A 14,969-nucleotide genomic window follows, 5' to 3' on the forward strand; every position below is an offset into this window, starting at 1 on the left:
TGTGTTCTGTTAGTCATTGTTCAGTGTTTAACCAAGGCTTTTAGTCGACAGTGAACCCTCATCAAGCCCCCTCGTCAACATGTCAAATTCTTGTTGGAAATTGTTGATGTCACGTGGCAAAAGAGGAAAAGCATATTCCGGATTGTTATCGGCGCAAAAGCCGATATTTGTGCACGCGTTTCAACAGCACCGTGCCGCGCGGTGTATTTTCTCATCCGGTGTCCTGCATGTGACATTCACGGTGCCATATCATGACACCGCAGAGTCCTGTTCACATCAATTGATCCGACTTTCATTTCCCTCATGTCTGTATTTATCTTGCCGTCTCCGCGTAGCCCGAGTGACGGCGTGTGCTGATGGTGGCGCCAATCACCTGTATCACATCACCAGAAAAAGTGACAGGTCAGTCTGCCTGTTTTCTTCATCTAATCCCTCTGTCAACATCATCTTGATATTAGAACTATGCTGGCCAGTATCGCCTTAAAATGGCATCTTTTGATTTTCTTTCCCCTCCCAAAATGCTAATGGCTTATCGTTCGGCTTCAAAGCAAAAGCAAATTCAAATTCAACATTTTATTTCTGGAGTTTGCATTTTTATTTTTATTTTGTCTGCATTAATTGGACAATTCTCAAAGGACGGTTTGACCTCCCTTCTTCTGTACGGGCATACAAGCAATTCTGCAATCAACACCTTTAAAACGAATCCCGAAAGCTCACGTGGGTTATTAATTGACAAAGACAAAACAAACTGTAACTGTAACGCTGTAATGATCATTTTTTGTTCGCTTTTAAAGTGCAAGTTGCAGTTTCAGTTAGTTTTTGTTTTGAAAGGCATTGCAATTGGAATTTTATTTTGTTACTTTTCGTTAACTATAATAACCTTGATGCGTCTGTCCGAAAATCATACCGAGGCTGTTTTTGCACATTTTCACCCTAAATGGCAACTTATCTGGCTAATGGAAAACCGCTGTTAGCACCGAGATGTATCTGGGGCCTCGGGGGGTCCCTGAAGTGTTCGGGCTTCCACATTGACGCATGAGTGTGAACCATAGTGCCTGTTCTTTAAAGGCTGGTGATGAAAATGAGGGTTCGACCTCTTGTTTTTTTCCAACCGTGATGGGACATGAGCAAGTTTGGGGTGTGTTTTAGTCGTCAAGGTCGGTTTGAAACGGAGTCCCGCAAGATCTCATCCTTTATTCAATCATCTACATGATCATTGTTTTCTGATAGACCTTGCTTTTACTGATGCCTCCATTGCATGAGTAAAACAGATTAGATGAAGTGGCAATGAGCTATTGCAACAGAGCAGCCTCAGAGCCAGGGACCGCAAATAACAAAGACACAGAGGTGGATGATTGATTGGTTTGTGTGGATGCACACTTACAGATCCTCTTAAAAAAAAAAAATGCCGAAAAAAAATCTCAGTCTTACGAGTACCGGTCAAGAGGCGAGCAGCAGCATTCTGGACCAACTGGAGAAGCTTCATGGAGGATTGGCTCACTCTAAAGTCAAGTGCATTCCAGTGATCCAGCCGGGATGTGACCAAGGCGTGAACGACTGTTTCTCAAAGTGCTCTTGAGAAAGGAGAGGCTTTTTATCTCATTGTTATTATTGGGCCTATCGCTCATGACTGTGAAAAAAAGCGTTTGGGAAGATGAAGTAACACAGGCATTCGCCTTTCTGACCATAGAAAAAGGCTGTTTGGACGGTCGGTGGCTGTCAACACGGCGAACACAAGCCGGCACGGCGTCGTGTTCGTGTAACGGTGGCGACTCTCGTGCTGTCCAAGCACATTGATTGCATTTGAATAACCCAAAAATAAAACAAACAAACAAAAAAAAAAAACATCCAATTGCAATTCAACATCATTTTGGGGGTGCTGTTGTGTCAATGTAAGTGTGCAACAGTAAATGATAACTCGGCGTGAAATAAGTTTGCACGAAGGCCGGCACGCCGGGGAGGAGAGAAGTTCTCTCACATTTGTGTTGAAATTATTGCATAGCAATTTCCCACTGAGATGCTGCACCTGCAAGATTGCCTTCTGAAGGACAAACATAAATGGGATGTTTCTGTGAAATGCAAATGACGGTAGCTCATTCTGCAGAAGCAACGTCCTTAAAGAGTAGCAAGCGATCATTTGTGCGGAGCGTCTGCCTCTGCGTGGAGTGGAAATTGTACAGTGTAGCGAAATAAACGCTGGGAGTGGAAATTATACAGTGACATGAACACAAAGTTTGCAGAGCTATACTTGCTTTCGTGACCTCTGAAAGTTGAAGCGGTTTCAATAAAATACTGCTTAGCTAAAGACAAACAATATTGTTTTTTTTTTGTTGTTTTGATTTTCTAGTTTCATTCGTGATACGGTAGCTTTCTTGCCATTCCACGTGGCAACATGGGGTGTTACTCCGATTGACGCTTACTCGCAATGTTGTATTTTATAACAACATTCGGAGTATGGCGCATGATTTAATGATATACGGTGCGCATGGGGCGCATCAATCGCTCCAATTGGCCACGTCGCTGTTTTGTTCCCTTCCAAGCCGAATCTCGAGTCCTCGTGATGCAGCGTGGGCATGAAATAAACCCCCACCTCCTCCACAGTAATGATGTCTATGTGTCACGTAGCGAGGTGGTGGTGGACCCCAAAAAGCAGGCAGGAGGGAGGAGCAGGGTGTATTTGAAGAATTGTATTTAAAACAAAGAAAACTAAATCCAAAACAAACGAAGTCCAAAGTATCAAACAAAACCCATGACTAAAGCTAAAACATAACAATGAACTAAACATGACAGAAGCCAAGAGCAAACAGCAACACACATGACAGTAGCAAGAAGCAACAATGACCCGGCACCGAGTGTACGGGCAGGAGTCCCCATTGCGGGACAAATAAAAGATATCTTATCTTATCTTATCTTATCTTATACAACTAATTACCAAATGACCAACAGGTGTGCATCTGCCGGGGGGAGCCCTACAGTGCCACCTGTTGGTCCCTAAACCGAATCATGACACTATGCAAGGATGCTTCACACACTCGAGCCTTCTACCTTGACTCTCAGATCTCGTTCTTGAGAATCCGCTGCTGATTTTACACACGATACTGGGAATGTAAATATGGATCGACACGCCCTTAGCTCAGCGTACTCAATCTGCCACATGTGATTGAAATGCGGCTATTTTGAGCTGAAAAGAGTTTTGGATGATAAGAAAGTGAAACGCGATCCGGCAAGGCCAGTCTGTTGTCGCGGCGCGACTCAAAAGTGAAGATAGTTGCGTTTGATTGAAAATGCACCAATCCGTTTGTTGAATGCCCTTGAATAGTTTCAGCCCGACAACGAGAAGTGTAATAAATGATGGTAATTTACACGAAAGCATTTCCCTCAGTATCATCATCTGGCTAATTGTTATCATATCTCTGTAATAAAACCGTTTTCATGGCGCCTCATATGTTTGTGAAATAGTCTCCCCTTGATGCCCCCGGCGCTCCTCCGACTCAAGCCTCGCATCCGCTCCCATTTCTAATTGGAAAATGACATTTGTCTAATTAGCGCATCTCATCAAATCCTCGGCGGGAGGATAAAAAAAGTCAAGAGATGAGTGAAGAGGGAGCGGATGGCGGCTGAATGTAATTGGACAGCTGCGTACGTGTGGATATCAACATGAGGGCGGGTGCTGGTGGTTGTTTCAGCCTCACGACTGACTTCTTGAACCATGCCTGCACTTCTGCCTACAGTGCTGTGAAAAACGTGGTTGCCCTCATCTCTAATTCGTACATGTTCTTTTTTTCTTTTTTTTTGCATAGTTTCCCCACTGCAGTGTTTAAGACATTCAAAAAATGTAAATCAAGTAAACATACGATGCAGTTTTAAACGGTTCAAGGAAAAAAAAAAAAAAAAGATATTCAAAAGCTAACTGGCCGTCTGCTGAATCGTGAAATAACCGTGGCATGACATTCTTTGCAAGGCTTAGTTCATTTTCACTGGCCACGGTCAAGCCCGATTACCTCCGGATCTATTTAACTGAAATCACCACAAGAGAGCCCGTCCGAGCAAAGGAAGTTGGCGGCCACAAGGTCCGAAAATGCTGCAACACGATTCAAAGAAAAAGTCACCAAGAGATGAGAAGACCTCTTTCAATCTGGAAAGCGTCACAAAGCCATTCCTCAAAGTCGTCCAGAAATGGAAGAGGAGGTATCAAAACATTCGCACGCACGCTGCCCAACCGGCCATGAAATCGTGTTGTTTGGGCTACACCGCAAGATAGCAGCCATCATCTTCCCGGATGGGCCGGCGGGCCTCTCAGCAACAAACGCACACCTGGATGGAATCACACCGCCATGTTATCTGTGCGCCTTTGACAAACGCTCCTCTGTGATATCCGCAACGCTCCTCTCCATGAGGATTTTGTGACCTTCCGCGCACTCGAAAGCAAAGGAGCGCCAGGCGCAATGTGACAGATCTGTCTTCCCGCGGCAAATCACCCCGTCGCTCGCCGCTCATATCAAAGTCCTGACACATGCCCCGATGTCCTCTGCACTTTGTCTCTCTCGTCTTTCCTCGACTCTGCTGCGAACTTGCTGTTTTTCTTGCGATCCTTGCAACCTTTCTTCCTTCTGGAACTCATGCTCTCACTCGCTATCCTTCTTTTCAGCTTCCGCCCCGACTATATCAGCGGGGATTTTGATTCCATTACTGCGGAGGTCCGAGCTTTCTACGCAGACAAGGTGAGTGGAAATCACCACAAACGCCCACACCCACACTAGATGGATACGACCGTTGAGAATTCACCTCTTGAGCAGTAAACGCGAAGGGTTTGCGCTAGATCCGCGAGATGATTTTTTTTTTTTTTTAATCTTACCAAAAACATTTTTGGTGTCTTGGTTTGAGGAAAGGTTCTTCTGGACGAATGGGTAAAACATTCAGAGCGGGCGACCGGTAGCGATTCAATCTGCATAGAAGAGACAGAGTTTCTCCAGACAAATAACTGTTCCTTTTGGGATTTTTGAATTGATGTCGTTATTTATTTTTTGTATGTAGGGATGCCGTCTGATAGAAACAAGCGACCAGGATTTTACGGACTATACGAAGTGTCTGCTCATCATGGTGGAGGAGATTCAACGACGGAATCTGCAGGTGACGGTTTCACTCGTAGCAACATGGATTGAGGTTTTGGAAATGCAATCCTGCCGGGTAACGAAACCAGATCGTCCAATGAGTGCTGTTCCGTGACAAAAAACACCAGTTTGGAAACACTTGTTAAAATGTTTGCTTCAAAATATAAAGGAGTGGTTCGGATATTTGGCGGTATGTCGACGTTTGATGATCATTTATAAGGTTATACAACTAACTGGCTTTCCCATTGTTGCAAAAAATAAAAAATAAAAAAAGGCAAATCGATCAATGCACTTTTTGTTATCTAACAGGCTTGCCCGTGCGGCGAATCAATGCAGAAGCCCGCGTGTTACCGTAAGAAGCAGGAGTCACGTGAGGACAAGTGCACTTTCAGCCCTCCGCCTTGTGTCTGCATTGATTTCGAGCATTTTTTTTTTTTTTGCTCTCGCCTCCAGTCTTGTGCTGTGTGCGATGCCAAACTAAGCCAACCTTTTCCTGGCACCGACTTGAAACTAATGGACAAAAGTCAAATTCTGTCGAGTGAGACTATTTATACTGCACTTGTTCTAAAATGACTTTGCAAAGATCTCCGGCGTCTCAACCCTCGTCTCGGCTGATTTACACAAACTTCTGTTGGTCACTTGACATGCTTTTTTTGAAATTTATTTTTTGCTGCAATCTTTGTCAGTGTCGGGTAAACGCAGCCCAACATATGGAATCATGCCGCTCTGTGTAACATTCAATGCCGAATGTGCAGGTGGATGCCATCGTGACACTGGGAGGGCTGGCGGGCAGACTTGACCAGATCATGGCTACTCTCGAGACCCTCCATCACGCTTTGTCTATGACGCAACTCCCATTGGTAGTCATCCAAGGGACCAGCCTGGCCTACCTGCTCAGACCTGTGAGTGGATGACGCACGCACGTATTGTTGTGTGTGTGCGTGTGTCGAGATATCTCCGCAAAGGCAAAATAGAAGTTGTCGAAACGTCTAAATCAAATGCAATTTGTCATCGATTTTACTCACTGCTAATAAGCGCAAATAAGCAACGGCAGGAATGACCACCGCATGCTAGTTCCCCACTGAACAGCACGCGCACATGAGCGAATTTGACGGCCTCACCCAAATCTTTTCTGCCGGTTTGCGCCTTCGTCTCTCTTTTAAATAATCAAACGCATTCACACTTGTGATGGCCCACTTTGCTGTTCTGCATGAGATAGAGCGAGCCTTGTTTGATGCTCCCCGAATTGAATTTTCTCAATGCCAGGCACGTCCTCCCAGCCCTCCGTTGATTGACTTTACAAGTAGGCCGACATTGAGGGACACTTCCCATTTGTTTGCCTCTCTCCCTTTCTCCATTTTCTCCCGTTTTGTTTATTTTCAAGATCTTCATGCAAGACTGCTAGCCTTACCGGTGAAACCGCCTCACGGTTGAAGCGATCCTCTCTCATGCACCCCACTTCGCTATTTCTTGTCATTATTCCAAAGGCGCCTTGTCATTTGCTGCTTTATACTTGGACACCTCCAATTAATCTTACTTCAGCGACGCTAAATGAAGCTCATTTGTCAACACAGCACCAATTTGCCAGCGACTGATGAACGCAGATGCCTGTACATGAAGGTGAGTGCGACCTTTGGAAAGAAAAAATAATAAATGCGCTAGTTGTTGAGTTTACATTTGGAATGGAAGCGGCGACGCCTTGCCGCTCGGCAACCGACCATCGCTGCTTCGCCGCATCCTTCGTTTTCCCGATGACGTTTGGATTTGGCCTTCGGCGGCACGCCCGCTTTGTGTCCGAGCGCCACACTTGACATACGAACCTCGATAATCCGGTTGCGATCAATTCAGTACGCTGAGATGGCTCATGGTACTCGATGGAATATGGTACTCGATATAATAATAAGATAAGAAAACCTTTATTAGTCTCGCAATGGAGAAATTCCCAATTCACAGCAGCAAAGTTATGAAAGGAAGAAGTAGAACAACAAAATATAGGAGCTGCTGGAAAGGCAGCCACTCTCGCGGCGTCATTTTGAAGTCAAAATAGCTTCATTTTTGGATTGATAAACGAGGAGATGCGACTTGCCAAAAAGTACCGTGTTTGTATTCTCTCTGCAGGGTAAGCACGCACTTGGGGTGAACACGGGCATCGAGGGCGATTGGTGTAGCCTTATTCCAGTTGGGGGGCCCTGCCAAACAACCACAACAGGACTCCGATGGAACCTCGGTGAGTCCAAAAACTATTCAATAATTCCTGTTGATCAACTCGCTATTAGGGATTGGTAAAATACCAATTTCATCGAGAGATTGTTTGTCTGTTTTTGCGGGAGGGTTACATTGCTTTTTTTGTGTTTGTTTTGTTTTTATAAAATGGGGGTGGGGGGGGGTAGAGGAGAAGGGAGATCTGATGGGGCAGGGACATTTACTTCAAGGTCATATTGGTCATCCAAAATCCGTGTGCTTATTTCATAATCAACCTCAATTTTTTTTCTTCCACTTCAATGAATTTAGCAGTGTGCGTATGACAATAGGCAAACATTTATGACGTAGAAGTTCTTAACGCAGACTATTTTTAAAATCTAATCGTGACTGAATGATGTGGACCTCCATGAAAGCGCTCACCCACTCAGGTGATCATTTGAAATTGTTGACATTTGCTACGGGGATTGATAGAAACAAAATGTTTTCAAATTGCTCATGACGGATTGCGCAAACATGAACATGGTCGGTGCCTTCACTTATACATCATTCATTATGACCATTAGAATTCAAGGTCCTTTTAAGTTGTTTTTTTTTCCCCTAAGAGTGAGTATGAAAAGCGGTATCCCTTCACATGACTCAATCTCCAAGAATGAGCACTCACCTGAAAAAAAAAGGTTGTTTAGCCCCGCTCCGTGATGTCCTGTTCAAGTTTCAATTGCCGGTGTCAGTGACATTTAGTGGGCGATGTTGCTCAATGCGACCCCTTCCATTCCTTAAATCGTCTTGCTGTAAACAAGCAACATACGCTTAATCCAATATCGACTCAATGGGTGGAGCTTTTTTGAGTGTTATCGGTCAAACTAACGTATCCTTGATCTTACCAGGCGCAACGTCCCTTCCGCTTGGGCTTTGTGGAAAAGGCGTTCTTGGCTCGTTAAATACAAAAAAAACGCAGTTCCTAGTTGCAGGCTAACACACAAATCTGTTGGATCTGGTTGAAATGCCTTCCTGTCTGTTGTCAACCAAGCTGTTGTGAAGAAGAAGTCATCCAGTTTCCTTCCAGAACCTGTTTGCTGCCATGCCAAGTCTGGAAACAGTCACTTGGCTCGCTCGCTCTGCCTGCATAACAAAACAGCATATTCCAAAAAAAAAAGGGCCTTTGTACGTTTCAAGCAAAAGCAAGATGCATGCGTATCAAAGGCTGCGTGCGCGAACCGTGCCGCGTATTCTTCGACTCTGAAAATTCAATCACATGTTGATGGGAGAAGCCCTGTGGTCTCATCCCCAAACCTGGCCTCCTAACCAGCTGGCTTCTTAATGACTTGGCACCGACGGAAGTGCCTCCCGCCCGAGGGGAACCTGGCCCGTCTGTCAGAGGGAGGATGGTGTGGCAGCTTTCACGAGTCCCCGCACTTGCGGAAGCAGACTGGGAGTATCCCTCAAACATTTTGCTACGGTAGACACGTTTGAATTGGAGAGAGACATTTTTTTTACTCTCATCTCTCCGGATCTCCTGCCGCTGTGCAATTTAGCTTCACGGCGCTGGATTTATTTGCTCAGGCGGCCGTAACTGATTTCAGGTCTGGACTTCTTCAAATGGCACGCCGGAGTCGAAAGTGTGACCCAACAACAACTTTGCGACAAGTCCTCTCCATCTTTACTCACGAGCTCTCCGGGGTGCCTTAATCGGCCTTAAAAAAATATATCTTGGGGCAAGCTTTCCAAAGTCTTAAAAAAAAAAATTTGAACGCATGTTGAATCTTTAAAAGCGCTCTTCAAACTCATGGGGGGTTTTTTTTTCCTTTGGCTTTTCCGGATTGTAGAGTTTTGGCATTTCCTACTGTGGCCGTTATTCATTTCTTGTTTGATTGCTTCTTATCTTTGGACAGCACTTTGTTTACAGCTGCGCTTGCTTTCAAGTGCCGCAGGCAGACAGTTAAGTTGAGTTATGATCATAAATCGTCTCAAATCTCACAATAAATTCACAACCAACCAAACGGCGACGACCGACGAAGCTCTGTGGCGGCTTGCTCATCACCTGTCGACCATTTGCAACAATGAATTGATTAGCTTTTTTTTGCTGCCCAACATCGCACCTGATTCAGATGATCAGCTCATCAGCCAGCTCTCAAGCAGCATGAGAACCTTCCTGATGATTTGAATCAGGTGTGTTGCTCTTGGGAGGGGCGGCCCCTGAGGACCGACTTGGGACACCCCTGCCTTAGGGCGAATCGTTTGGGCAGGTGGGGGGGGGCATCTCACATGTTGCGTGCGCCAAAGAAAATCAATCAGTTCTCGTGTTTATTTTTGCAACACAAGACCCTGTCTCATTCCATTTTGCGCCATGTGGTTTCCCGAACAAAATAGGGGGTGGGGGGGGGGGGGCCTCACTCATTGAGTAATAATGTCGATGCGGCTTGTTGAATCAAACCCGATGTGCAGTGAGAAGAGAGGAGGAGCGGAGCAGACATTTGGAGAGGCCTGGCGATGACCGTGGCTCAAAGGGATTTTTGTGGAGAGCGCTGTCTAATATAAGGACTGCACTGCAGTAATGATACTGGAGGGTGGGGAGCGCAATGTACTACTAAATAATGAAGAGACTGCCGTGTGGCAAAGGTACCAATGTAGGAGCCCTGCGCAGAGCTTTCAAATGAAATGCACTCTCGTCGTCGCGTGGAACAATTTGAATCCAAAAGGTGGACGGAAGCCCAGCCGTTGTCTCTCTACGGTCGTATTCAGGCAACGTCCTTTCTGTAAAAACTCATCCATGTGTTGTGTTGTGTTGCAACCCACGCTCAATGCTAACGTTGCAGGTCTTAATAGCCGACGCTGACTCAATTCAATTATTTTGTCGCTCAAGCTTGGCCGCTAATGCCAATGATGACGTGAACTCCGGCTGAGTTGGCTGCCCCCTTGAATCGTAAAGAGCGCGGCCGAATGAACCCGCGCGAAATTCTCCGGGCCTCTCTCAGCTTGTTTAATTGGCTCGGCCTACAGTAGTGCTTTTAGACCCCTGCCAATTTATTTGCAAAATGAGCCTTTCCCTGCCTCATTTTCCCTCTCCTTGTGAATTCCATTGCCCTTGATGTACCCCGCAACCGAGCGGCGGTGCAATCGTCCCCAATCAAGTGAATATGACATTGGATGCCAGCGAGTCTCCCAATGACCCTCGGTGAACCTCAACTGTGCTTTCCAGCCACCGTCCTGTCCAACTGTTGGAAATGCGTTCATGAGAGAGACGCAATCCCTCCACATGCTAGCGAGTCTCCACTTGAGCCATTTGACAACTTGAGAATCCAAGAGCAAAGCGAGCATACACGTTTCCAAGCATACGTGATCGAGTTAAACGCTTCATGAGCCAGTTCCTCAAATTGCAGATGAAATATAGAAAGAGCCAAACTATTAAATATTAAAGCAGCAGGGAAAATATTAAGACAGGATTTTCGCTTTAGCGTGTATTGAACACACACACACGCGCGCTTATGCTTTTTGCGTGTAGAACTGGAGCAATAAATCACCCCCCCCTCCCGCCTGAAATGATTGCACTGCCGCTGAGATGAGGCTCCGTGTTCAGGATTCCGTGTGTTTGGTCTCTTGTGTCGTTACAGTTCTGCACTCATGTAACTACACGTTTTGAACCGGAACGCCTCTTACTGTATCAGTGACCTGGTCCTCCCGCTGGCACCGTGGTCCACTTCGAAAATCCTCCATTAAGTCCAACACGAGGACACTCTCTCACTGGCCACAATCACCACCACCGTCAAGCTCCTATCAACACAATCTAACAATTGCAACCGTCCCCTCTGAATGACCAGCAGAGGCAACGTTTCCTTCTTTGAAGGTCAACTTACCTCGCCAACTTTTTTCCACTTGACGCGCTTGGACAAATCCGGTGGCAGCATCATAAACCTTGAATAGAAGTGACTGTCCCGGCGAAGCAGACGGTGCTGACGGTGAAAGCGCGAGCGTCGGCGTACGTCACGGGCAATAAATAACCGTCCATAAAGGGAGAAAGGATCGGCGTCAAGCTGATGATGTGATACTCACCGGCTTTCTTTGTACAGAACACACAGGCGTCTGTGATCCTACAAATTGGGTAGGACTTACCCTATTTGCAAGACCTTCTAAGGCAGGGGTGTCCAAAGTCGGTCCTCGCGGTCCGCTGTCCTGCCTGTTTTCCAGTTCTCCCAGGTGCAACACACCTGATTTAAATCATCAGGAACGTTCTCATGCTGCCTCAGAGCTGGCGGATGAGCTGATCATCTGAATCAGGTGCGTTGCAACCGGGAGAGCCGGAAAACAGGCAGGATGGCGGCCCTCCAGGCCTACAGGCTGGACATGCCTGTTAAGGTATTTATGAAAGGAATTCTTTGCCGTTCCTTATACCCGGCAGTCAGTACAGTGCCTCCAAAGGTCTCTTTCAGGTCGACTTTTCAATCTTCGGTCTCTGACCTTTTAATGGTTCGGCTGGAGCAAGAAGTCCTATTTGAGTGTACTGTACAGTCGTAGCTCCGTCTGAGAATATCGAACAGAATCGACCTTGTCAGATTCTCCTGTCTGCATGCCGACTCCATTTGGAGCGTGTGTGACTCAGCGCCGCTCTCCTCGGGGTCATTTGTTGTGTAAATACGCACCGTCCCTGTACAGCCGGCGGGCCCTTTCAGCAGCGGCGCGTCGGAAATGCAATTACAGGCGGCAAACATCCCCATTGTTATCACTGGAGGGTGTGGCGCTTATTCTCAGCCCCTTGATCGTATCAGCTTTGATGGGAGGGATTACTAATGAAGCAATTTGAAATCCTCGTTCTCAAAGTCAGGTTTCTGTGAAGCGTGCGTGTGTATGGGGGTGGGCGTTATTTGCACACTCGGTGCACGTTTATGTGGCAGGGCCTGAAAAAACCAGAGGGCTCCCTCTGGAGAACCAAAGGGAGCCCTCTGTCATCCTTCGATGGTGCTCTGCTGCCCCTGGTGTTCATTCTGAATATTACGACTGGCCCTATCATTTTGGCCCAGTGCAAAAGGGTGTGGGACAATTTTCCCAGCAGATGGACCCCTTCAGTCTAATATTTCTCCTCCCACACTTTGTGGTTCGGGCTCCCCGCTCACTCAATTATCAAGTAATTCCCCCAGCAGCTTTTCCTCCCCCTCCCCCTTTGAGTTTTGTGTCAATCTGCTGCAATACAATGCTTGTTTTGAAGCCTTTGAAGCAGAAGAAGCTGTTTTTTCACGCCCGTTTGATGGGCGCGCAGACGCCTGTGGACAAGCGATTGTCTTCGTTGTTTGACTTTGTTCTCTCGTATTCTTTTTCCGACTCGTTGAAGGAGCCGCGCCAGTGTGACTTTTTCATGCTCCACAACTTGTGTATTTGAATGCAATTTGCGGAAGGGGAAATAATGCAATCAACTATCCAGCTATGCATGGCCCATTTCTGAAATTTTTACTTTGACCGCTAGAGGACATTGCTGGACAGATTTGTCACTTTCTTCTACGGGCATACATGCTGTCCATCAAGTCTATTCACTAGACTAGAATGAATCTGCGGTTTGCAAAAAAAAATTAAAAAAAAAAAGAATATAAAGAAGAAAATGTTAGTCTGACTTGAAGTTGAATGAATTTCTTCCTGATCTGTTCCTGTGTCTGTCCTCCAGACAACCAGGTTCTGCAGTTCGGGAAGCTGGTGAGCACATCCAACACCTATGAGTCGGTTTCCCCCGGACAACCCAGGAAGCGCATAACCGTCACCACAGACCAGCCTCTGCTTTGGAGCATGGGCATCCTTAAAGGATTGCAATGACCCATCCGCCCATCTTTTTTCTTTTTAAATACCACTTGACCTCCTAAGGGCTGCAACTGAACTGAAGCCTGTCCCAGCTGGCGTAGGAGGCGGGGTTCACCCTGCACTGCCCACGATCCAATCACAGGACTGAAATGATGATAAACAGTAACATCAAAAATGTTCATTTTTATGCCAAATTCGCTGTAAACTAGGGATCTTGCTCCAGAAAGTAAGACTGGCTTTTGAAACGAATGGCTGAATGTGATGAGGCGCCCCGGCGGTCGACTGGGTTAGTGCATTGGCCTTCCAGTGTGGAATTTGCATGTTCTCGCCATACCTGCGTGTGTTAGGCTCCAGTGCAACCCTTTGTGAGGATAAGCTGATCAGAAAATGGATGAGGAGATGAGGTATTTAGTTCTACTTTTCAATCAATTTTTCAAGTGATTAGCTGTGCTAGTGAGGAAAAAAAGCCACTTTGTTCATCCCCTTTTGTTTTATTTCAAAAGTGAAAGAAATGTCAACAGAATGTAAAAAATGTCATCCTTCACCCCCACATCACAACTGTACACAGCAATGTTCTGGTCTCAGATGTTCAGGGCTTTTAACCACCACTGCAAGACAAAATGAGAACAATTTGATTAAGCTTTGCGCATACAAATTGGATGTGAAAGCTATAGCATGCTTTTGTTTTGGTTGTAACTGTGGCAAATACAGGTAATACCGGCTTTCATACCATATAACAAATTTAGTTAACCGATTGCAGATGAATAAGTAATTCAGTAAGTAATTTAATGTGGGATACATTTTGATAACTGGTGATGACAACTGTGTGTAGTGCAATGATTTCCCACCACTGTCCTGAATAAACTACCCAAATTTGGTTCCACGGTCCAAAATTATTTATTAACTCCAAATATTGCATCTATTCCATTGACATAGTGATTTTTTTTCTCCTTTGTGCAGTAGGGGCAAAGCAGTTGTGACTCTTTTAAGATTACAATTGAGGGGAATTAACTACGCGAGACAAAAACGTGTGAGACTTACACAATGATGTTGTTGATGGGGATGTGGATCAATTTAACGAAGAACCCAATGAAGCCCATAATGGCGAAGCCAATCGCCGTGGCCATTGCAATTTTCTGGAATTCTGGGAAGACGAGCAGGAATATTCACAATTGGGTACCCGTCGGACCACAAAACAGTGAGCGACTATCCAAAGACTGTACAGACCTTTTCTGTCGGGTTTTGTGCATCTCTTTACCAGCCGTATGGAGTCCTTAACGAATTGCCGACTGGGCTCCACAAACTGCATGACTTGATCCATTTTTGCTGAAGACAAGAAAGCATCACAAGAAACGCTATGTTAGCTACAAGCTAACTCAACGCCACCAAACGCTGACGTCGACTTTAGCCTAATTTGTTGATACAGTTTTAACAATCACCTCGAATAATATGCTGTCTTTAAGTAATTTGGAAACTTTGTGACGGAAAAGATGTGGAGTTTGGCGAATGAACATGTATTTGCTTGTATGGCACAGTGAATAGAAGATCCTATGTCGATGTAAGGTATAAATAAGATAAGCACAAGCTAAAGTGAAGCAGATTTTGTTGATTACACCTGATCTTCAATCTATAAGATTGAAGTGCGACAATTCTTACCTTGTCCGACGCCGTGTTTGATGAGAAGAGCTGAGAGGGACGAAGCCACGTCGCTTTGGGGATAGGTTTAGAAGAGCTGACGTTTACTTTGCACGCGCATGCGCAACAATTCTTTCTCGTTTGTCGCTTTAGTGTGAATTGTTGCTTAGTCTGCCGTCTAGCGGCTGGGAGCGATTCATCACAAGCAAATTCGTGTTGATACGTGCATTGTTCTTCTTTTCA

At 45.7% G+C, this 14,969-nt stretch overlaps 2 protein-coding genes across 4 annotated transcripts in view; one reads left to right on the forward strand and one right to left on the reverse strand.

Moving 5' to 3' along the window:
* Nucleotides 1-13,969, forward strand: part of tpk1 (thiamin pyrophosphokinase 1) — a 19,757-nt gene extending 5,788 nt beyond the window's left edge. For both annotated transcript variants that reach the window (XM_086101391.1, XM_086101390.1), the window contains exons 4-9: nucleotides 336-402; nucleotides 4,649-4,721; nucleotides 5,035-5,130; nucleotides 5,867-6,013; nucleotides 7,230-7,338; nucleotides 12,961-13,969. In XM_086101391.1, coding sequence (XP_085957517.1) covers nucleotides 336-402; nucleotides 4,649-4,721; nucleotides 5,035-5,130; nucleotides 5,867-6,013; nucleotides 7,230-7,338; nucleotides 12,961-13,106 — 638 coding nt within the window. In that variant the 3' untranslated portion in view covers nucleotides 13,107-13,969. The remainder of the gene's footprint in view (nucleotides 1-335; nucleotides 403-4,648; nucleotides 4,722-5,034; nucleotides 5,131-5,866; nucleotides 6,014-7,229; nucleotides 7,339-12,960) is intronic.
* Nucleotides 13,563-14,905, reverse strand: sec61g (SEC61 translocon subunit gamma). Of its 2 annotated transcripts, XM_086101392.1 has the most exons (4): nucleotides 14,748-14,905; nucleotides 14,319-14,417; nucleotides 14,133-14,235; nucleotides 13,563-13,699 (listed from the first exon to the last, which is right to left on the reverse strand). In XM_086101392.1, the coding sequence occupies exons 2-4, from the start codon at nucleotides 14,410-14,412 to the stop codon at nucleotides 13,690-13,692; spliced, it is 207 nt and encodes a 68-aa protein (XP_085957518.1). In that variant the 5' UTR covers nucleotides 14,413-14,417; nucleotides 14,748-14,905; the 3' UTR covers nucleotides 13,563-13,689. The 2 variants fall into 2 exon arrangements, with proteins under 2 accessions (XP_085957518.1, XP_085957520.1); XM_086101394.1 differs by lacking the exon at nucleotides 13,563-13,699 and having other exon boundaries at nucleotides 14,129-14,235.
* Nucleotides 14,906-14,969: the final 64 nt, after the last annotated feature.

This window comes from Hippocampus guttulatus, chromosome 21, assembly GCF_054856545.1.
Source record: "Hippocampus guttulatus isolate MCC_2025c chromosome 21, RoL_Hgut_1.0, whole genome shotgun sequence".
NCBI lineage: Eukaryota > Metazoa > Chordata > Actinopteri > Syngnathiformes > Syngnathidae > Hippocampus > Hippocampus guttulatus.

Bases quoted from the DNA above. Each gene is read 5' to 3' on its own strand.
- sec61g (XM_086101392.1), bottom strand. From the start codon at position 14,412: ATGGATCAAGTCATGCAGTTTGTGGAGCCCAGTCGGCAATTCGTTAAG. The intron at 14,236-14,318 runs GTCTGTACAGTC...TCGTCTTCCCAG, and splicing joins CACAAAACCCGACAGAAAAG to AATTCCAGAAAATTGCAATG.